This window comes from Aspergillus ruber, assembly GCF_000600275.1.
Source record: "Aspergillus ruber CBS 135680 unplaced genomic scaffold scaffold00001, whole genome shotgun sequence".
NCBI classification, from domain to species: Eukaryota; Fungi; Ascomycota; class Eurotiomycetes; order Eurotiales; family Aspergillaceae; genus Aspergillus; species Aspergillus ruber.
Window position 1 is genome coordinate 93,492 of NW_024467297.1, and position 22,203 is coordinate 115,694.

Sequence of the window (22,203 nt, forward strand, 5' to 3'; positions counted from 1 at the left end):
AAAAAAAAAAAAAAAAAAAAAAAAAAAAAAAAAAAAAAACCCGCATCGAGCTTCGCGGCACTATCAAGGACGTTGGAAGTACCCATACTGTTTTCACCTCCTCTATTATCTGCACGCCAGACCTCGATTAGTATTCAGTGTTCAGGAACACCTCTCTTTTTGCGGGACAACACGCAGAGAAGCAAGCCTTTACATGATGGGCCCTCTTCGGGTTCTCTCCTTTTATTTTTGCAGGTTACTATACCCGTTTTTCCAACAGGGAGGTACTGATGCAGAAATGTCTTTGAAAGATTTTATAGTGAAAGTAATAGAAAAAATAATGATGATGCTTGATGTTTTACAACTTTGTGCAATAAATATAACTATATAGTTTATTAAAAGAAAATAAAATTAACTCGGAACCCCTGATGGTCTAGTTGGATATGACGTTCGGCTGTAATGGATATTGTAACCGAAAGGTCGCTGGCTCGATTCCGGCTCGGGGGAGAGTAAATTTTTTTTCTCTTCTAAATTTCCCGTTTCTCGATCCTTTTCCTTTCCATAAGACTGCTCAATTGATTCTTATTTTGATGCGACAATAACACGCTGCATTACAAGATTCGTCCAAGCTAAATAGCTTTTTATCCATTACTTTTCCAGCACGGTCGATATCTTCGCTCGTTATGCTAGCTCATCATCCACTTTGTTAAGGGTTGGAAAGTTGCAACATTTGACGAAAGGGAAGAAACGAGAAATAGCAAGACTTGCGAACAGCAGATGATTATACTTAAGGGGGGGGGTTGGCTCTCGGTGTACTCTGACTTACCGATATCCTCTTACTTGGCTGGGTCTTGGTAATTCGCAGCGTGCTTTCCCAACCCGTACTTGTGAGCATCATCCTCTATCGAACCCTCTTTCACCAAGACCTCCAAAGGAAGCATGCTCACTTGCCATACCAAGCAGCTCTAACTCTTCTATCCATGGCGATGGGCTATGTGGGCGTGGCTCGGTTTACTCCGCCCTTGAGAGATCAGTAGTCTTATTCTCCGCTTATGGCCATCGCTATCTCTAAGACCAATAAATTGTCCGTCTATTATCCCGACAATGTTCACCATCCTCATGATATGGTAGTTTCTCTCACTACGATGTTCATAACCAGAACGAACGAACCGAATTGGACGAATCCAGTGGAAGGACAAGAGCACCGGGGGAAGAGCCTCGTGACAGGTCCATCGACAAGGTGATCAACTATACAAACGCACATCTAGCAATAGCAGACAGGTTGATTTGACAACTTCATACTCGTTTTACCCACCTGGAAGTTTTGGTGTGAGCTAGCTCACAGGGATCTTAAAGACCGAGAAGTTGGCTCGATTGACAGCGGAATGACGTCCGGGAGCTTCACTGGCTCGTAGGGAAACTCTCGAACTCCCCGGAAACCCATCTGAAACGCAGGGGAACGACACGCTTATTCTCTAGCACCCGCAGGTAGCCTCCCCATGAAGAAGCATGAGAAGATGGCATACGGAGCAGAAAATCTCACTCGAAGCGCTCGGTTTTGTCCATTTTGCGCTTTAAAGAGAAAAGCGCAAAAGCTATTTTTTTTTTCTGTTGGCCCCAGTGTACAGCACGACAGCCAAGCCGAAAAGTCGAATATACACAAATAACCAAAGTTGCTATATCCATTGTTGACCGTTGGACAGGTCGTAAAGGAAGCCGAGAAGAGGCTTGATCAAATATGACTGAAATGAACAATAACTTCGAGAGAAATAAAGAAAGAACTCGTTGTTACGAGGGAGAGTAAGAGAAGTATGAGTGCGGTTTGCGATCTGTATACGCCGCTTGCGCAGCTATAAATTGCATGGGAACTTTTCAAGAAACACATACTACTCAGTAACATGCTCGTAGCGAAGATAATAGGCTTGTCATCCCTGTTCCGAATGGAATCGTTCTGCTCTCGAAATATGAAGTCCACGCCCAACGGCGTGGTTTCTGAGATGATCGATATTAATGCCGAAGACGATGGGTAAACGAGGCACAAAAGAGGCCGTTCGTCACATATCTAAGTTCTGAAGTTGCTAGTCTGTCCGACGAGAATCTCGAATGGAGTCGTGGTGGTCAAACAAAGATAAATAGGCAATAGACGATGAAGAGCGTCGATGATGTTCACGATATACTGGGCGTTAGAGGGAATAGAGCCTTTTGAACGACGAAAGATCGGGAGCATATTCCTGCGGTGGATGTTATTCGGTTGATAAAGACAATCATATGAAACATAACTTGTAAAGCATAAACTTGGACATCGACGAATCATCCCTAAGTTGTGTTTCTTGTATAGGACATGGTCTGGATCGTGGCCATTGAATGTCGTTTGGTGTCAACTAAGGGCTTTGAAAAGTCTGCTGGTGTCTCCGCGAAGGCCACCAGTAGGAAGGGGTGCGTACTACAGGGGTACAGGAGGCCTGTAATAACACTGATTTATACAACGGAACTACGGAAATAAATGGACACTCGACAAAATACTACGAGCACGAACACCACGTTAAGAATCATAAGCCATTTTGAATTAAGAATCGTAAGCCATTTTCATTGAGAGCTTTTTTTAACCCTGCGAGTCTAATTCATGCGCATTTCAAAAAAACGATATCATTCATGCACAAAAACCACTCATCTCAAACGAACACCGTTTATTTCTTACCGGCCTTCTGGGCAGCCTTGGTGACCTTGGAGGCACCACCAGCAGACTTCTCGACACCCTTGATGACACCGACAGCGACGGTTTGACGCATGTCACGGACGGCGAAACGACCGAGAGGGGGGTAGTCGGTGAAGGTCTCGACACACATGGGCTTGGAGGGAACCATCTTGACGATGGCGGCGTCACCGGACTTGATGAACTTGGGGCTGTTCTCAACCGACTTACCGGTACGGCGGTCGATCTTCTCAAGGAGCTCGGCGAACTTGCAAGCAATGTGGGCGGTGTGGCAGTCCAGGACGGGGGCGTATCCAGCGCCGACCTGACCAGGGTGGTTAAGGACGATGACCTGAGCGTTGAAGCTGGCAGCCTCGGCAGCAGGGTCGTTCTTGGAGTCGGAGGCGACGTTACCACGGCGGACTTCCTTGACGGAAACGTTCTTGACGTTGAAACCAACGTTGTCACCGGGGACACCCTCCTTGAGCTGCTGGTGGTGCATCTCAACGGACTTCACTTCGGTGGTGACGTTGGAAGGAGCGAAAGTAACGACCATACCGGGAGAGATGACACCAGTCTCGACACGGCCGACAGGCACAGTTCCAATACCCGAGATCTTGTAGACATCCTGGAGAGGAAGACGGAGGGGCTTGTTGGAGGGACGGACGGGGGGCTCGATGGCGTCGATGGCCTCAAGGAGAGTCTTACCGGTGGCCTTGCCGGACTTGGTCTCCTTCTCCCAACCCTTGTACCAGGGGCAGTTGGTGGAGGCCTCAAGCATGTTGTCACCGTTGAAACCGGAGATGGGGACGAAGGGAACGACCTTGGGGTTGTAGCCGACCTTCTTGATGAAGTTCGAGGTCTCCTTAACGATTTCGTTGTAACGCTCCTCGGACCACTTGCAGGTGTCCATCTTGTTAAGAGCGACGATGAGCTGCTTAACACCGAGGGTGAAAGCAAGCAGAGCGTGCTCACGGGTCTGGCCATCCTTGGAGATACCAGCCTCGAACTCACCAGTACCGGAGGCAATGATGAGAATAGCGCAGTCAGCCTGCGAGGTACCAGTGATCATGTTCTTGATGAAGTCACGGTGACCGGGGGCATCTATACGGATCATTAGATATGTTTATAGGTCGAGGTTGGAAACATATCGAACTTACCAATGACGGTGACCTCATACTTGGAAGTCTGGAACTTCCAGAGGGCAATATCGATGGTGATACCACGCTCACGCTCGGACTTGAGCTTGTCAAGAACCCAAGCGTACTTGAAGGAACCCTTACCGAGTTCGGCGGCTTCCTATGGGGCTGTATTAGCACCATGTCCATCCTCAAGCCAGTATATCGACCATGTATTCTTACCTTCTCGAACTTCTCAATGGTACGCTGGTCAATACCACCGCACTTGTAGATCAAGTGACCGGTGGTGGTCGACTTACCGGAGTCGACGTGACCGATAACGACGATGTTAAGGTGAGTCTTGTCGTCCTTACTGTTGCAGAAAAGCATCCATTAGCCATGTTGTCCATGTAGGAAAAGCTTTTCCATCATTGATAGTGATGGAATGGGCCGAAGGAGTGAGAGGCTTACCCCATGATGAAGGTTTTTTGTGAATAGAGACTTGAAAAGGTCTAAAAAAAAAAGCTGCTCAGATACTACGGCACGACGCGTAGAGGTACTGAACAACAAGAGAGGTTAGAGAGAGGATGAAGAAGGATGGAAGAGAAAGAGGGAAGGAGGGAAGATATACGTACTGATGCGGACGGGGAGGGAAAGGAAGAAAAAATTTTGTGGGAGGGGCGAGGAGGGGAAATCCTTATATGGAGGGGCAAGCGAGAAAAAGTCCACTAGGTAAGCGGGCTCAAACCCTTGGCAACCAGCCCTTATCATTGGAGGGGCAGAAAATTTTTTTTCTCAGTCTTTGCGTCTGGCCCCACTTCTTCTGCGGGACCAACGCAGAATCTTTTTTTTTTTTTTTTTTTTTTTTTTTTTTTACCTCTGAGCGGAAAAACCTCTTTCGGACAGCGACTGGCGGCGGGAATATGGATTGCCCCTCCATTCCTTGGTTACCCTCTCCACTATGGTGAAGGCAAAAAAATCTCTTCTTCATCCAACCAATACCATTTCTTCCTATTCAACCTCACACTACGGCCCAGAGAAAAAATTTTTTCTACATACCCGCGAATGTATGTACTCCGAAGTACTCGTATGTATTAAACCGGAAAATACTGGGCATCAACGCAGCTGTGGCGGCTGTTGGTTTTGTTTGCATCAGCACCCCGCGGCTGTTGTCAAACATTATTGGTTTAACTGGTTATGTGGCATGCCCGAATCGTTGTCCGCCAGCCCCACTGTCCAATGGCAAACGTTCAGAAAATTTTTTCTTTATGCTTGCCACTTTTTTCTTGGTCGCCTCTGAAGTCACGGGACTGTACCCGGAGCTGCTTCAGGTCTGTATTCCGTACGGGGACCTCTGGAACGGTCCGAACTCGCGTAGAATACGAGTATGGACTGGGATGTGGTGCATGTGGTGCAAGCGTGATACTATTCTAGTTCTCCGTGAAGCACCCGGAGATTATCCAAACTGAAATTGTTCCGTATATATACTTGCAAGTATGCGGACTCTACGGGTATCGCTATGCCAAGCATTATGCAGCATGGACAGCGAGGACCTCTAGGTAGCTTCGTAGCTCTGCGGGCGAGATACGCGATCTACATAGTACTATGTACGGACTGTGGAAGTAGCCCCCAAAGTACGTGGTCGACCCTTTGCGAACAAAAGAAGTGTTTGGGATTCTGATAAGAGCATTACCAGCATAGACTTGACGAACACAGTTTACTCTATAGTGGTATCTCTTAATGAACTGATTAAATCTGTATACATATACATCGAAATATCAACCTATAAGGGCATGTGCAAATCCGCATACATGCACTAGCCTTTTTCAGTGATGATGCTCTGTGCTCAAGATCCTTATCCTTGCACTCTTACATCTGTTACGAGTCTTTTCTGCGCCGCTTTTTTTTTTTTTTTTGACTTTCATGCCCGAAGTGACTCATGTTTGGAACGTGTTCCGAGGAAGCCCATGGTTACCGCCAATTCAGAATAGAGTGATTATTCGGGCCCGGTTTTAAAAAAAAAAAATAATAATAAATTTTTTTTTGCCGCGACGAATCTGACAACTAGGTTAACGAGGGGTATCTTGTTATGCTATCTCTGTAGAAGCTCCGTAGAAGTACATATGCATGCGTATATCGAATAACTTTTCTCCTCGCATATAAATCCCAACAAGTCAAAAGGCAGGAAAAAGAGTAGCGCCGTCCGTCCCTTTCTCCGTTTCCCTCTCGAGATAGGCTGGAGTTATTATACGATCGTCTTCCGTACCGAATATCCACTGTTATCAGGTAGCCGCAAGTAGAGGTATCGAGGTAAAGATAGAGTTGAGTAAAGGAAGGAAAGGGATCAGTTTTCACGCCATCTTGCTCCGCATGTGGTGCACTATCAAGAAAACCAGTTCGTCAGCATAATCCGCATACATATGTAATGGGATCCCGAGAAGAACATACCTTAAGGAACGTAGTCATAGGTTCATCTGCACTCCGAATCTGCAACTGGAAGAAGTACGCTCGGTCTCCATTGCAGTTCTCTGCAGGACATTGTGCTGTACACAGAATAAGCTTTTTATTCAGACAGCCAGCAATGCGCTCATCCACCACTTACTGCCTATGCTATCTGCGTTCGCAAACTCTTCCTTGCCACCAAAGACATCTTCAACCTCTTTTTGCTTCATAGGTGTTTTCTCGGACCACCCACTCTTCAGGATATATTGGTAGGGACATGTGCGGCATTCGAATCGGTTGACGCCCAGAGGGTACTTGGGGGACGGATCGGCGCGGGAGATGGTTAGTACGTTACTACAGTTGGGGCAGACTATAGAAGAGGCAAGAGTCAGCTTGATCCTTCAAATTAAAGATTTCGATGATTCTTGTGTCGCGGGGCAATACCCACAAGTCAACGGCATTTTGAACGCTATAAATCACTGAATGGGTTAACAGCACGCAGATAGATCAATCCAAAGCAATATTCTTTTTCGTCATAAAGCCTGCACCAAGGCCGTGGTATCTGATGCTTTGCTTTGAATTTGCGACGATAACGAGCTCCTGCAGGCCTTATCGACCAGCTCTATCGTTGGCCAGACTTGCCGCGCGCCTAAGGCAGCCGTTGGCGCCGCCTGAAATATCGCGGGGCATGTTTATCGGCACGGCGAAATTGTTGATCCGACGGCTGGCGGCATGGGGAGCGACGTTTATGCATTGAATGCTCAGGAGACGTGGAATACCGATAAAGAAAGAAAGAAAGAAAGAAAGAAAGAAAGAGAAAAGACTCTGTAATAGCAGATTTCAGAAAGTTTCTAGGTAAGTTACTGTGATGATACGTGGTCTATTTATAGAGAAGACATTAACCGTTAGCAAACAGACAGCTTGCCCCGTTACACCCGGATCCCGCTTATATTTACAAACCCGAATCGAATAATATCGCTGAATCTATACTACCAATATCGGAACAAAATCGAAATGGCGGACGATGTGAGTAGTCCTACTCTACCACTCTTAGGCTACCAAACTGATCGATTAGGGTGCCTCTCCCCGCGAACTGGTCGTCGAGGCCTGCCGACGCGACCAGCCGCATTTAATCGAACAAGTTCTCGAAGGCATGCAGAATAAATCTAATGAGGAGGTCGCGGCATTCTTCAACGGCGTAGTAGATGCATTGGGGAACCATGCTCTTCACATCTGCGCCATGTACGGAAGCTGTATGTTGCCCTCATCTGTTTTGGTATCCGGACTAGACATGATATTAACTGATACGAACTTGTATAGATGACACTATGGACTCCCTTTTCGACATCCAATATTTTGAATGTGATCCCCTCACCCGCCGCGATCAAGACACCCCCCTCCACACCGCCGTGCGCTATGCCAACGAGAAGGAAGCCGAAATGGGCACGGAGATGATCAAAATGATGTGCGAAGCAGGCTGTGATCCGCGCGTTAGGAATAAGGCCGGGCAAAAACCGATTGAGTTGGTGTACAACAACCAGGAGGCTAGGGCTGCGCTGCAGCAGGCGGAATACATTCTTGTAGAGGGTCTTCGGGATGATGCGGAGACTGGGTCGGTTCATGACAGTGCGAGTGACAGCGAGTAAGCTGTTATTTTGTTGTTCTTTTCTCTTTTTTTTTTCTGCTGTGGGGTGTTGGGATAGAGATGGATACATGTATACGACCTTGACGACCACCTTTTATTTATTTTCTTTGTCTGATACTTTAGGGAGTTGGATTGCGTTTCGCCGATATGCCTTTGTTTATACTAGATCAAGAATTTGAGCATTCCACTCCTGACCGAGAAACGATTATATACCAATCCGGGGTATCATTGCAAACATATTATAGTAATTACCGAGCAAGATTATTGAAGAAATCAATCGTCCTCTTCGTCGTCATCATCCTGTCACCGTCTCCCCCCCTGATCCTCTTCTTCATTCTCATTTTCAACCTCAGCAGTTCTCTCAGACCTCCTCATCCCCAAACTCCTCGCCAGCCGCTGCTCGAACTCCTCCATCCGATCCCTCTCCAAAGCAGTCATATCTTCCGTCTCCGCAGCCCGTCCATATACCTCCCTCGCCAACCCCGCAACACCCTGAATCCCAACCTCCATCTTCCCCCGCGGCCCAACCATATATTCAATGATTTCCTCACCACCGTCCATCTCCCGATTGCGGATGAGGTAGCCTTCCTTGCAGAGTCGCTGGAGGAGCTTGTCTGTACGGTCGATGGGCGTGTGGGTGTCTGCGTTTGTGCGCTTCAGGTATCGCTCTAATTTAGACTCCTGTAACGCGCCGCCGTTGAGCAGGATCACGGCGATTATGAAGCTGTAGATACCGGTGTAAGTGGATTCCATGGGAGCCTTGGTTGGAGGGAGGATTTGGGGTGTGCGGTAATGGGACGGGAGAGTGTTGTTTAGAATCCATGACTTGTTGCTTGAGGAAGGCTTTTCGGTCTTTTGCGCGGCTGTTCACGTATTAGCTCCCCTCTATCTCTCTCACAGTATATTCGGTATATGCACAAAACTCACCCCTCCGTTGACTGATAGTAACCTTCTCCTTCCCCGGCAACTCCACCATCTGCATCCCAAACCTCTCCTGTAACGCCTTCTGTGCACCCTGAAAAACAGCCTTAAACTGCCTCGCACCCTGCTCCCCTAATACCTTCGCGCTAATATCTGTCCGCCGGATAACCTGTCGCGAGTACTCGCTCGCCAGCGCCAGACGCACTAGTTTCTTCACCATCACGTCCGTGCTGCTTGGCGCGTGGATCGCGCCGTTTTCATCGTCTTCGGAGTCATCGCTACTGTCTGCTATGGATTCTGAGTCTGCTTGGGTGATTTCGGTTTCATGGCGGCGGCGGCGGGGTTGCTGGGTGGAGAGGCCGGCCGGGGATGAGGCGTAGGTGTCTTCGGGGTCGGGATTCTGCTTGTGATTTTTGTGTTAGTTTGGGTTTAATTGGGGTGGTTTTGGGGTTGAGGTTAGAAGGTGGACGTACGCGACGCTTGCGGACGAGGGGCATATTGTGTCTTTTTGTTGTGGTCTACGCAGAATCCAAACGACTCAGTTGATTTGTAAGAAGTAAATCGGTCTGTAGCAAGGCTGTGGAGTGTACTCGCAAAATACTCTGGATAGTCCAAAGGTTGATGATACTCATGAAACGGGTCCTCCACATACGCGTTTGACGCGCTTCGTGGTGGAACCCATTCTATCCATTTTAAGTAATTTTAATCATTGTTCCAACCACACCCCTATGCTTTGCGTCTGTATTGAACGGTGCACTCAGAACATATACCCACTGGCTGAAAGAGATAGCTTCCTTTGACGTCGGGATCTGAGCCATCTACTTGAGTCTTGTTGGCTCGACGGGAAGGGAGAGACATCCAGGTAGGGACTGTAGGCAAGGTAACACCAACTTGTCTGAACCAGTGTACATCAATGTGGCCGGTTATTGCAATGATGCATGTCAATTAAGGCACTGAAAATAAAAAATATTATATAACATTCTGAAAGTAAATTAGCAGTTTTAGTACTTATGAGACAGAAGAGCTAAGCAGCCAAGGAGAGGTATATCAGAACTGAAAACACTGGATACAAGAAGAAAACAGCGAGAGACAGGCATAATATCAAACAGAGAACAGAGAGAAAAAAAAAAGAAAAAAAAGAAGAAAACGCATCGTAATCTGGAAATCACTCAGTGTTGGACTTATCCTTTTCTTGCACAGCATCCTTATCCTGCTCTTTCTTCGTCTGCAACAAAGAGCTAACATAGGCCAACGACTCCTGCGACAGGATAAGACCGGTGGTGATAAAGGCCTTACCGCTCGCAACCAATCCGTCCCCACCACACTTCTTATACTCGGTCCCATACAGCTCGACAAGGTGGCCCTTCACATCGACCACAATGCGAACGGACCCCTGTGCACCTTCGTAAATTGTAGTCCTCAACTTGTCTGTATCCTCCTTGATGATGGGAAACCGCGTGTCAATCTGAGACAGCCCCTTGTCGCCCAAAGTATCCGCTCTGATCAGGTACGGTGACACATAGCTATACGGCATGGACAAATAAGGTAGGACGGGCTTGGCTAGACGGGTGTATCCTTGGTCTGCGTAGTGCAGCGACTTGGCACCGTACTTGTTGCCCTTGAAGGTTGCGATGGAGTTGGAGATGATAGGGTAGGAGGTGAGGTGCTAGACACAGAAAGAGGGGCAGTCAGACATCATGCTGCTTTATTAATGGGGAATGGGCATTGTTAAGAGTAACTTACGTCCAGGAACTGCGAGTAATGGGCCTTCTCGCCGTTGACGGTTACTTCTCCCATGGTTGCTTTCTCTGCGTGGGGCATCAAGTCGATAGAGATCTGGAGAGATAGTTAGATACAAGTGACGGAACGATGAGCGAAAGTCATACCAAGTAAAGAGATTACTTATTAGGGAAATTATTCGCTCAGAAAAAAGATAAAAGACAGAAGGAAGAGATGAAAACCGAGAAAAAAGTGACAGGAGAGCAGGTTTTGGGGAGGTGATAATATATGAGTTGGGTGGTATATAGAGCGCATGTGATAGTGGGTCCGACTGTTATCTTCGTTGTATGATGTGCAGGACTTTTATGGCGTCAATCAGGTGATAACAAAACCCAGTTAAGAGACCAGCGTAATTATGACTTGATTTATTATTACTATTATAGCAAATATTCAGAGTTGCATTCCCCCCCCCCCTCTCATGAAGCACAAGAAACACAGATTGTGCCATTTTCGCTGAGATAGTAAAAGCAGCATGTGATTGTGGATCCTTCCTTCTACAGAGCGGCAAATGGAACATGACAGCCAATATCAGTTCACTGATATTGGCAATATGTCCGCATCAGACAAAAACAATTCAGTGTAGTTCTATTATTATTTTTATTAACTTCAGATTAGTATGCTCTATGCCGATTCCCCGGTGAAATTGAGGGGTCGAGGGGTGCATAGCGATATATTGCGTTGATGTTTGTGTTGGCAGTTATGCATGCATGCATGCCCTGCAGTACTCGATGGTGATTCGTACGGTGTGCCCGGGATGGTCAAGGATAGGAATGGTGTATAGGTCGGGGTAGTGCACTGCTGTTGTCCCTGAAATCGTTTGACGTTTGTGCTCTGTAGTAGTAGGGCTGAAGAGATGCCTCTTGTGACGGACACTCAACTACGAAGTACATGGACACCCGACCATATATCTAAGGGGTATCTCGCAATGTGGCTTATTGGTGTATATCCATGGAAGGACATAAGCATCTCCTCTCAAGTGCGGAGTAACTCGAGATGTTGACAGGGTACATAATCCACATCGATAAGTCTGCCTGTAGCGCTGTTGCTCTAGGATCAATGGCCTGCTCCAGAACACACTAGACCTAACCGCTACGGAATATTACTGCGCATGATAGGTGAATTGTCTACACTCATATCGAAGATCTCGGAGTCGAAAGTCCGAGCGATGATGTCGATCCGGGAATTGACCCAGACTTCTATTTGCCATCAAACATCGGAACGAGATATCGACTGGAGGGTAACACGGTGTACGGAGTACTCAAGGGGTTCGTAAATAAAGGAGTTGGTGCAATCGGATCGCCTGCTGGTTCCGGGCTAGTTTGCGATTCGCGAGTTTGTCCGGCCATGAAGAGAACTGAAGAATAGTAAATGACAAACCGCCAGAGTTGCAGGGCACCATAGAGTTATGAACGTTCGTATTTTTTTCATTCATTTCGACGGACGCCAGTTCGCAATGGCGGCCTTCATTAAAAGAAAAACATGGCCAAGTGTGCGACTTGTTCACCGATACATTCCCAATTCTGCTTCCAGCTATGGTATATCTGTTTATTTTATTCCATGCTCCCGAACCGAATGTGATCGATGCAATTTTATCCCTCGGTTTGCCTCATCCAGGAACCTTGCGCGCTCAAATGACAAATAACGCCCCCGATAACCCCGTTTAGAAACCTGTCACCTGTCAGTATCGACCATCCCAATGAAATATCAAAAAGTGGGCACGTACGCAGAGGAGTGAAGAACCACCGGTTCTTGCCGCTGGTGTATCTGTCCTCAAGGGCCTTCTTGATGGTCTTCTTGGCGTCCTCACGCTGGGAAACCTCCTTGAAGGTCTCGGGGGTGACGGTACCCTTGAGACCCTCGAGCTCGAGGGTGTAACGGGTGGGCATCAAGTGGTTGTAGTTGACAACCTTGATGAAGGGCTTGACGCGGCTGCGCTTCTCGAGGGTCTTCTTGCCCATACGGCGGGTGACCTTCAGGGGGTAGCGCTCGATACCGGCGACGATGGCGTAGGAGAAGGGGTGCGCCTTAGAGCCAGAGTCTTGGGGCTGGACAATGACGACCTGTAATCGGGGGAAAGCGCTGTCAGCACTCGTTCGTTGTATTCCATCCGCATTTCCCTCTTATGTTTTCGTATCTCCGCCGTCCCATTTTGGACATATCCCAGTTCTTTCTCCAAAATTCCAATTTCAACTCGTATGCCACAGCGTCTCGACGGATATCGTTCCTCCAGGATCAGGAATATTATGTCGTACCTTCTTACCGGCATAACGGCCACGGGTGATGATGGCCACACGGCCCACTTTCATGACTGTAAAACCATTCCCGTCAGCATTTCTGGATCGAAATAAAGAGACCTGTACGACAAGGTCATAATAACGCAGGCGAGCAATTCAAACGCACACTTCATTGTGAAAGTCCCGGTGAGCGGCAAGGTCGATGGGGTGGTTGTCGTAGTACTGTCGGTCGAGTCGACGTGAGGTTCTCCGGCCTCTTTTTTTTCGCTTAGGTTGCGACCGTGGCTTAGGGCAAAAGACGGGTTTACGATTGTGGTTTGTGTGCGTGGATATGATTGGATAAATAACCGACGAGCTGAGACTAAGCGGTGACTCAGCAATAATGTCTTAAACAAGTTTAGCGTCCGTAGTGAAACCGGAGATCGGAAGAATTCGCAACCGACGGATCGACTCACCGCCTGCAGGTTTGTTTACCGGACAACGGATCCGTTGCTACGGTGCGGGCCTGATGTGGAAAGCGCAGATTGGGTGTTCAGCTCCACCCGATGTTTTGCTTGGGGAGTTTGTATATCAACTTGGCTCCTCCTACTTGCAGCTCAGCGCTTCGTCCACCTCCAATTCTTTTCTTCCTTAATCTATTCCCTGCAAAGACCACTTTGGTTGCTGCGGTCTTCTTTACCTTCAAGTCGTCGCAATCGATTCGACTCTTGTTTCTCTTAATACCTCTTCCATTGTATGGTTTTTGTTAACGCCCGGATTGCTTCGTTCGGGCTCTGTTATTTTTTTCTGTTGTTTGTTGTTGTTGCTGTTGCTGTCTTCGTTTGTTTCTTTTTTTGACGACTTTTTATGCCTTTACGACATTAATTCCTTTGATGACCACTTTGTTGCGATACCAAAAAAAGACGTTGATTCGTTTCTACTACCCCTAAAATACCACCACCATCACCACCAATCTGATCATTAAACTCTATCGCTCTACAAAGAAAAATACGCTGTCATCATGCCTCACAATCGAGATGCCTCCCGTGACTCCCGTGACTTCCGTGACCGGGATATGATCCTGCGAAGCCAGACAGTGCCAATGTATGTATAACCCTAATCCAGAAACAGTGACTCCATCGAATCTTTATACGGGATGAGGATGAAAACTGACCACTGGTTGTTTCAACTACTAAAGGTGGGATAGCTCCGATCCTGAACGAGCGCCTCCGCCACTTCCTATTAACCCGGGAACCTCGAGTCCTACGACCAAGTCCAATGTCTCGCCCAAGGTCCAGGCTGTCGCGGCGAACTTTGCGGAGAAGTGCCGGGATAACGTGGCTTCGCCCTATACTACCAACCCAATGCCACCAAAACCAGTATCACCAGAGAAGTCATTGATCAAGGGCAACTACCATAAGCGCATGCAGTCGATGCAAAACACAGACACCAAGTCCGAGTTCCTCAACTTCCTCGAAAGCAAATCGCCCGAGAAGTCGCTGCGCGCATCAGTGCTGGATGCGAGCCCAAAATCTCCGAAATCTCCGAAATCGCCAGAAAAAGTTAATAGGAAACTGGAAGATGCACCGGCGGACAACCAGGAAGGGGAGCGTGATCCTCCTCCCCATTTCGCGATAAACCACCGCTATCTCTCCAAGCCTATCCTCAACGAACCTACTCCACCTTCGGCTACCATGTTAGCCCTTCAGAATATGCAGCTCCCCACCCAAAGTGAGACATCGACCTCATCTCGAAGCAAAGAGAGCAGCCCCACTCCATTTATAGGACCTCAGCCTGCTGGGCCGCAAAGCGACCCTGGTAACCCCGGTCTGGAGTCCCTGTCTACGCAGATCCACAGTCTCACGGACATCGCCAGCAATCTGCAGCGTGAGATGGCCCAGTTGAGCCGTCGAAGTAAGGACAACGCCACAGACTTGATAAGTCTGAAAGCTGCAACAAATTCCAGGGACGAAGACATCCGAAAGAGCCTCCGCGAATTGTCGTCGAATTTAACGACGAAGTTTCTAGATGCGGAGGCAAGCGGGAGGTGGGATTACACTTCTATTTTTGGCTCTGATCCTGGCATTAGCCACAGGGATCGCGCCAGATCCCCAAATGCAAGGAAGAGCCATTCTATACCTAGAATGCCTAGCCCTGGCCCGTTTGCTGCTGCTATGGAACGCGATCTTTGTGGATCTCCAGGGCCGATTTCCGATGGATCGGCCAGTATCGCACTCTTGGAAAAGATTCTGCGTGAGATGGCCACCAGAGAGGGCCAGGAAAATCTTTTGGATGCGGTTGATGAGATAAAGTCGCGCCCGATGGCCGATGCTCATGGAAACAATGCTGATCGAACTACGACCGATATGCTCGAAGAAATCTTACAGATCGTCAAGAACCATTCGGGAAGTCAAGCTCTAGTACGGTCGAAAGCTTTGGCCATTCCATTCGAAGGAAACCCCGACAGCGACCGCCCCCGCGCACGGTCCCTGGACCCAGAACAAGTTCTGGCGCCCGATATGGAGATCCTCCACAGCGACAGTGGCTTGGGAATGGAGCCGCAATATGAGTATGACCCCACGCAGGAGATGCTGCACATTCTCAAACGAGTCAAGACTAGCGTCATCGAAGGGGGTGGCATGACCAACGAGGTCAAAGCCCTTGTACGAGAATTGCGTGGCGAGGTTCTAGGCATGGGAAGAAATATCGCAGAAAAGCTGGAGGAGGATGAGCGCGCTCGTTCTGTCGAAGGGGGCAAAACTCAGCCGCTCGCGAAGGAAGAGGTGGCAGCCGTCGTCGACGCTAGTCTCGCAGACCTCAAAGAGCTCTTGGCATCGGTTGTCAATGAAAGCCGGGAGAGCTCATCCGCCTTTGCTGAACTGCGCTCATCGATGAATGGTGATGAAATCTACTCCATCGTCAAGCAAGCCTTGGATGAACAGTCGTCGGAAAGCCCGCACGGCGATGATGTGCGGAAAGAGGAGATCCTCGAAACAATTCGCGAGGGCTGGGAGACATACAAGCCCGAAATTGAATTGCAGAACTTTGGTTTGGAACGTGACGAGATCCTTGAGTGCCTTTCGGAAGGTCTGAAGTCCTACCAGCCGCAACATGAAGGCGCCGTCACATACGACCAAGTGCTCGCCGCTGTTCAGGCCGGGATGCAAGACTTTGAACAACCCCAATCGATTACGAAGGATGAAATCGTTCAGACAATTCGTGAGACCCTCACAGGACCCGAGGCTGCTGCTTCCCGGTCATTGGTCGACGAACAGGTTACTCGTATGAAGGATGAGATACTGCAGGCAGTTACCGAATCCGTCACCTCCCAGAATGCCTTGACCAGGGACACTTTAAAATCTGGCGTTGGTCGTGATGAGGTCTTGCGAGCAGTTTCTGACGGCATCGAAGCGCACTTTTCTCCATCGAAGCGTTTGGAGCAACCGCAGGTGACCAAGGAGGATGTTACAGATGCTATCAACGAAGCATTCTCCGCTCGGCACAGCGCCCTCAGCACCCAAATTCACTCGCCACCGTTGAGTCGAGATGAGGTCCTCAGCGCCATTGCCCAGGGATTGGAGAACCACAATCCCATTGCCCCAGAGATCGAGCTCAACAAAGACGATTTCATGGATGCCATTTCAGCGGCTCTCAATGAGACAAGCGCATCCACCAGCAACGGCATCGGAGACAAGGTGCTCGAGCGCTTCCACGAAGTCCTTGGAGGTATGAAGAACGAGTTCAAGCAGTACTCCGACGCCAATGGTAAGGAGAACCATAACGTTCTCAATGCTGTCAAGGATGGCGTCGATGTCATTCGGAAGGAGATTGAAGGCTACGCTGCGAATGCTGGCGAGTCTTCCGGCAAAACCGAGATTCTGGAAACCGTCAAGGAGGGCTTCAAACTTCTGCAAGCGGATATGGAGAAGGTAGTCGCTGACGCTTCTTTCGCCAATATGCCCCGTGGTAACCCGGACACGCCGGAGCTTCTGGATGCCATGGAGAAGGAATTTGAACATCTTCGCCAGTCCATCACGTCCATGCTCATGCGCAGCGACTTGTCGAGCGATAAGGAAGAGATCCTCGACGCAATCAATGATGTCATGCAATTCCCGAAAGATCAGCTTAAGAAGGAGGATCTCGAGAAGACTATCAAGGACCAGTTTGAGAACCAGCCGGCGCAAGATGAGGTAATTAAGACCATCAAGGAGGAATTCGAGAAGATCTCCGAGACGATGAACACGACTCTTGCTGCCCGCTCTGAGCCCACAAGGGACAAAGAAGACATCATCGCTGCTCTTCGCCAAAGCTTGGAGACCTTCCAGGACGAAGCTACTCGATCAAAGAGCGGTGGCGAGGCGCTGCTTCTTAACGCATTCAATGATGGCGTCGGCGCGATCAAATCGGATCTTGCGAAAGTCCTCGACAAGCCGGCCGCCCCAGATGCCACTGATCTTCTGGAGTCGCTCAAGGAGGGCCTTGCTGGCTTGAAGGCCGAAGTCGAAGCAATCCGAAAATCCCAGCTCGATGCCGACGAAGCTATTGCGAATGAGGGCAAGGAGCTTACGCTTGCGAAAGAAGTCAACAGAAGCGACAATGTCATGGACGGTCTGCGAGTTATGGTCGGCCAACTTCAGGCCAAGGTTGAAACCATCGAGGCTCCTCCAGCCCCCGAACCTGCTGAGGATGCATTGAAGAAGGATCACTTGGATGAAGTGGTCGAAGGTCTCAAAGAGCTCAGGCAGTCGGTGACTGGCATCCAGGCTCGCGAGATTTCTGCTGCTGATGAAGTTGTCGCCAAGAAGCAGGACACCGATGCCATTGAGGAGCTGCTTCGAAACACAAAGGTTCAGCTCGATGAATTGAAATTCCCTGTACCCGACGAGATCGCCAAGTCACAGCAGATTAGCGCTCTTGAAAACGTCGTCAAGGAAGCCAAGGATGCCATTAGTGAGCTCTCGAACCGAATTGAATCTGAAGGTCCTACCAAAACAGAGATCGGTACCCTGGAGTCTTTGTTGAAGGACATGTGGATTGCCTTTGATGAATTTAAGAGCAAGAGCGAATCGAAAGAAGAGGACCCGGAGAAGCTGGCCAAGTCGGACCTGCAGACCGTGGAAGCCATGATCTTCGAGGTCAAGACGCAGATCGAAGAGCTCAAACTTCCTGATGTTGAGACCTTACCTACCAAGACCGATATCGAAGGTCTTTCCACTCTTGTCACTCAGTTCCGCGAGAAGACCGAGGCGGACAATGAGCTGACTGCTCAGCGCTTCGATACACGGAAGAAGGAACACGACGACATCGCTGAGAAGGTTGATGCAGCCAAGGCTGTTGTCGAAAAACTCGGTGACGAACTCAAGAGCAAGCTGGATGGTAGTGGTGAGGGTCTGTCCGAGCTCAAGCAAGTTCTCGGGGGCCTGGCTTCATCGGCTCAATACTTTACTACAGTGGAGAACATCAAAGAGCTGTCAGACCTCATCACCAAAGAATTCGAACAAGTTCGCAGTGACCAGGAAGCCAGCAAGTCAGAACGGGAAGAGAAAGATGCCGTGGCAGTGGTCAAGCACGACGAACATCGGGCCGCCATCATTGCTGAGCTCGGCACGAAGATCGATGAAAAGGTTGGCGAAGTTGTGGCTAAGTACGACGAAGCTCAGAATGCTATGGATGCCAAGTTTTATGCGACAGAAGAGCGAGACAACGCTGGTCTCGAAGCCATTACAAACACCAAGGCTCTGGCAGAGGACATCAAGCTCGTCATTGGCGCCATGGACAATAGTTTCAACGAGAGTTGCGAGCAGATCAGCATTGATACGAAGGCACTCTTTGAGAAGGTTGACGAGTCTTATAGCCAGATTAAGACGAGCCAGGAGCAAGCCCGGGCAGACGCTGAGAAGACTGCGGCCACTACTGACCGTTTGGAGACTGAGTTGCACCAGTTCCATCCCCAAGTTCTGGAGGGCGTTCAGGAAGTCCTTACTATTATTGGTCAGCATTACGGCCACTCTCAGAGGTCTACGCAGGATATCAAGACGGATATCTCTTCTTTGCCTTCGTCCATCGTTCGTCTCTTGCCGCCGGCCCCCGAGGTGTACGATGATACCAAGGCCCAAGAGAAGCTGGACATCCTCCTTGGGCATGCAAGAGATACTCATGTTCAAGATGCACTCAATGTTATCGTTGAGCGTGTGACAAGCGAGCAAGTTCATCAGAAACTCGATCAGCTCATGAGCCACTCTACGAGTACCAACACCCAGGTCTACGATAAACTTGAGGAGTTACTTGGCCATGCCATCAACTCCAATGGGCCGGTTCACGACAAATTAGATACGCTTATTGGCCACGCTACAAATACCGACCAGTCTGTCACACAGATGATGAAGCTGGACGAGATCCACAAGGACATGATGGAATCGTCCCGCCGGATGCAGGAAATGCTTGTCGCCCAGTCTGCCATGATGGCCGAAGATAATAACCGGAAGCGCAAAGAAGCGGAAGAGGCCGCTGTGGCTTTGGAGCGCAGGAACGCAGAGAAGGAGCAGGTGGAAGCAGAGATCGAGAACTTCCGAGACGAAAAGGAGTCCCTACTTAAGATTATCTCCAGTCTCAAATCGGAGAAGGAGGACCTTTCTAAGCAAAACGCGAAGACGAGCAAGGAACTGTCCGGTCTTGAAATGGCACTCGAGCTCCGTAACGAAGAGATGCAGGTCATGGAGGAGCGGGCCGAAAGTCTTGAGAAGCGGATCCTGGAAGGTGTTCTCGACCACGCTCGCAGCGTCCTCGTTAGAGGTCCCAAGCGAACGAATTCCAAGCGTGCGCGTGGTACCCGGGCTCGTGGCCCCAGTGCGTCTAACGGGAGCAAGGATGGCCGTGTCAACACCGTTGCCACGGCCTTGAAGAAGCGACCCTCGCAAAAGGAATCCAACAAAGAGCGAAGGATCTTCAGTCTCAACCATGTCGCCAGCAACCGTGGACCTGGAGGAGATCGACAGGTAAGCAACGGCAGTGGAATTGCGAGCTTGAAGCGAAGCCACTCGGTCAAATCCAACATGTCCCAACGCAAGTCGTCCTGGACCATTGCCAACAAGGAGAACGATGCGTTCCCCGAGGGCGATGAAAGTGATACTGGTACGGAGCGGAGGACCAGCTACCTTCGCAACGTATCGGACGCCGAAGGTGACGATGATGATGCACAGACGACCAAGGGCGATGATGAGACGGATGACCTGCTTGATCACTTGGACGAAGAAGCGAAGCGGTTGGTGCTGTACAAGAAGCATCAGGCGACTGACAGTGGTGTCGGGACGGAGATCTCGAGTGGAGCAGAGTAAGAGGTAAAGTGATCGATATTGTTATGTTTTTATGTTTGTTTATGATCCTGTTTTCTGTTCATGTTGTTCATGTTGATATACCACCCTGCACCTGCTTGGCTTTTTGATGTTATTCGATTCCCCCACTATGTTCATGTTTATTATTATCACGGCGCTTTCCTTTGTTGTTCCCTTTGTGTAATTAGTCCCCTCAACCTTGAAGAATAATAAATCACCCTATAATCTTGAATCTATATGCCAATCCTTGTAGTCCTGTACAGTAGACGTATCATGTGAATATGCTGTAGCCGCCCCAACGGATTTCTGCCTGAGACTGACGCCTGAGGATAAAGGCAGAAACTCAGCCCAGCGTAGGCTGGGCTCATAACTTATTTAACGTTGGAATCCCGTCAGCCTCCGATAGCTCCTGCTTGACTTCACTGTCGTGTGCCAATATCATGGCTGGAGAATTCTCCGTCATTTAGTTGGAACTTCACCTTTTCTATTTATCTAATCTAGGTTACACTAGATTCAACAGCATAGAGTGTCGCTGGGTTATTCCCTGTTCAACTCTACCATCGTCATCATAACAACAATACTCGATCTCTACACTGTACAACACCCCAGGTTGGGGGCAACGACACCACCACCACCACCATGCTAGACCCTTTCCCCTCATCCCCAGCATGGCTCCGGGATGCCGTCGGACCCTGGGCCCTCTACTTCAATCTCCCTACGATAACCGACCACATCCATGAAGTCATCCTCGCCTTCGTCTTTTACCAATTTATCCATTCCTACCTCTCTCCATGGCTCTCCCCGGTCCTCTTCCCGCAGCACTACCCGAATTTCAACAAACGCACCAAGCTGAACTGGGACGTGCATGTTGTGTCGCTCGTGCAGAGCACTGTGGTTTGCGCTGCTGCCTTGTGGGTGCTGTTTACGGATAAGGAGCGGAAGGAGATGAATGCTGGGGAGCGGATTTATGGGTATACCGGGGCCTGTGGGTTGATCCAGGCGCTTGCAACGGGGTACTTTATCTATGATTTGTATATCAGTTTGGTTTATGTGAAGATGTTTGGACTGGGGATGGTGCTCCATGGAGTTTCTGCGCTGTGGGTGTTTGCGCTTGGTTTTGTGAGTCTCTCCCCTCCTTTCCGATTATATGATAAATTCCTGATCTGGTTGCTAACTATGTTGCAGAGACCATTCGTCAACTACTACACCCCCGTCTTCATCCTCTATGAACTCTCCAGCCCCTTCCTGAACATGCACTGGTTCTTCGACAAAGTCAACATGACCGGTGGCAAAGCCCAATGGTACAACGGCATGGCGCTTCTCTCCGTCTTCTTCTCTTGTCGTCTGGTCTGGGGAACCTGGCGTTCTGTCCATGTCTACAGCGACATGTGGCAAGCCCTAAGCCAGACATGGTCTGCGACTGCCTCGTCCGCGTCAACCCTGGATCCCATTAACATCAATGCGCACGTGTTCCAGATTCGTGATGGGAATCTTTGCGTCGATGAGGCATGTGCAAAGGCGCAGGCGGAGATCTCGAAGTATTCACATTACAATGCTGCGGGAACGCCCACTTGGCTTGTTGTGACGTATATCCTGTCGAATATTGTGCTCAATTCGTTGAACTACTACTGGTTCTCGAAGATGATTGAGACTGTTCTCAAGCGTTTCCGGGGTCCTGCTGCTGCTCCCGCCAAGAAAGAAGAGAAAGAGGGTGTCAAGGAGGAGGAGAAGGACGTGGTGCTTGATGCGGCAGCGAAGCTTGAACAGGAGCATGATGGTCTGTTGCTTGGTGAGAAGCAGAAATCTTCTGTGCTGAATAGCAGTACTCCCAATCTCGTTGAGGATCTGAGGAAGAGGAAGGTTGGTCCAGTTCCTAGCTAGGCCTGTTTTCTTCCTTTAGCCTTCTCTGAAGTCGGGTGATGGTGTCTTCGGACGGCTTATATTAAATATTGCTATCTAATGGACACGCTACGTTCCTATGTAGATCCAGAATTCGGGATTTGGGATCGAATTGATGAATGATGATTGATTGGGACTATGCCTCGCTTAATCAGGAAGTTTAGTGTTTAGTGTTAATACATGG

At 49.1% G+C, this 22,203-nt stretch overlaps 7 protein-coding genes and 1 non-coding gene across 8 annotated transcripts; 4 read left to right on the top strand and 4 right to left on the bottom strand.

Moving 5' to 3' along the window:
* The first annotated feature begins 401 nt into the window (after positions 1-401).
* Positions 402-486, top strand: EURHEDRAFT_t2. The gene has a single exon. It is a non-coding gene; the product is annotated as a tRNA-Tyr (tRNA).
* A 2,135-nt stretch (positions 487-2,621) lies between these two features.
* EURHEDRAFT_407328 (elongation factor 1-alpha) lies at positions 2,622-4,341 on the bottom strand. Its single transcript, XM_040780519.1, has 4 exons — positions 4,261-4,341; positions 4,033-4,162; positions 3,832-3,970; positions 2,622-3,775 (listed from the first exon to the last, which is right to left on the bottom strand). The coding sequence occupies exons 1-4, from the start codon at positions 4,263-4,265 to the stop codon at positions 2,667-2,669; spliced, it is 1,383 nt and encodes a 460-aa protein (XP_040643060.1). The 5' UTR covers positions 4,266-4,341; the 3' UTR covers positions 2,622-2,666.
* A 1,493-nt stretch (positions 4,342-5,834) lies between these two features.
* EURHEDRAFT_527381 (DNA-directed RNA polymerase III core subunit RPC11) lies at positions 5,835-6,936 on the bottom strand. The gene is made up of 4 exons (XM_040787019.1): positions 6,680-6,936; positions 6,392-6,601; positions 6,238-6,332; positions 5,835-6,169 (listed from the first exon to the last, which is right to left on the bottom strand). Exons 1-4 carry the CDS (start codon positions 6,690-6,692, stop codon positions 6,134-6,136), a joined length of 354 nt encoding a protein of 117 aa, XP_040643061.1. The 5' UTR covers positions 6,693-6,936; the 3' UTR covers positions 5,835-6,133.
* A 309-nt stretch (positions 6,937-7,245) lies between these two features.
* Positions 7,246-7,877, top strand: EURHEDRAFT_398573 (ankyrin repeat-containing protein ANK1; the record flags this gene model as incomplete). The annotated part of the gene is made up of 3 exons (XM_040779853.1): positions 7,246-7,257; positions 7,307-7,484; positions 7,552-7,877. 3 exons carry the CDS (start codon positions 7,246-7,248, stop codon positions 7,875-7,877), a joined length of 516 nt encoding a protein of 171 aa, XP_040643062.1.
* A 302-nt stretch (positions 7,878-8,179) lies between these two features.
* On the bottom strand, positions 8,180-10,594 carry EURHEDRAFT_446156 (MAGE-domain-containing protein; the record flags this gene model as incomplete). Its single annotated transcript, XM_040783576.1, has 5 exons — positions 8,180-8,739; positions 8,804-9,181; positions 9,599-9,666; positions 9,979-10,463; positions 10,541-10,594. The coding sequence occupies 5 exons, from the start codon at positions 10,592-10,594 to the stop codon at positions 8,180-8,182; spliced, it is 1,545 nt and encodes a 514-aa protein (XP_040643063.1).
* Positions 10,595-11,950: 1,356 nt separating this feature from the next.
* Positions 11,951-13,006, bottom strand: EURHEDRAFT_407334 (60S ribosomal protein eL27). The gene is made up of 3 exons (XM_040780520.1): positions 12,977-13,006; positions 12,300-12,884; positions 11,951-12,244 (listed from the first exon to the last, which is right to left on the bottom strand). Exons 2-3 carry the CDS (start codon positions 12,532-12,534, stop codon positions 12,237-12,239), a joined length of 243 nt encoding a protein of 80 aa, XP_040643064.1. The 5' UTR covers positions 12,535-12,884; positions 12,977-13,006; the 3' UTR covers positions 11,951-12,236.
* Positions 13,007-13,810: 804 nt separating this feature from the next.
* Positions 13,811-20,123, top strand: EURHEDRAFT_398577 (uncharacterized protein; the record flags this gene model as incomplete). Its single annotated transcript, XM_040779854.1, has 2 exons — positions 13,811-13,893; positions 13,997-20,123. The coding sequence occupies 2 exons, from the start codon at positions 13,811-13,813 to the stop codon at positions 20,121-20,123; spliced, it is 6,210 nt and encodes a 2,069-aa protein (XP_040643065.1).
* A 636-nt stretch (positions 20,124-20,759) lies between these two features.
* Positions 20,760-22,001, top strand: EURHEDRAFT_445512 (TLC domain-containing protein; the record flags this gene model as incomplete). The annotated part of the gene is made up of 2 exons (XM_040783538.1): positions 20,760-21,239; positions 21,306-22,001. 2 exons carry the CDS (start codon positions 20,760-20,762, stop codon positions 21,999-22,001), a joined length of 1,176 nt encoding a protein of 391 aa, XP_040643066.1.
* Between the last annotated feature and the right edge of the window lie 202 nt (positions 22,002-22,203).

Coding starts and splice junctions, on each gene's coding strand:
- EURHEDRAFT_407328 (XM_040780519.1), bottom strand. Junction 3,971..4,032: donor CCATTGAGAAGTTCGAGAAG/GTAAGAATACAT, acceptor ACAGCCCCATAG/GAAGCCGCCGAACTCGGTAA. Junction 3,776..3,831: donor GTATGAGGTCACCGTCATTG/GTAAGTTCGATA, acceptor TGATCCGTATAG/ATGCCCCCGGTCACCGTGAC.
- EURHEDRAFT_527381 (XM_040787019.1), bottom strand. Junction 6,333..6,391: donor GAACGCAGATAGCATAGGCA/GTAAGTGGTGGA, acceptor TTCTGTGTACAG/CACAATGTCCTGCAGAGAAC. Junction 6,170..6,237: donor CTATGACTACGTTCCTTAAG/GTATGTTCTTCT, acceptor TTTTCTTGATAG/TGCACCACATGCGGAGCAAG.
- EURHEDRAFT_407334 (XM_040780520.1), bottom strand. CDS start 12,534: ATGGGCAAGAAGACCCTCGAGAAGCGCAGCCGCGTCAAGCCCTTCATC.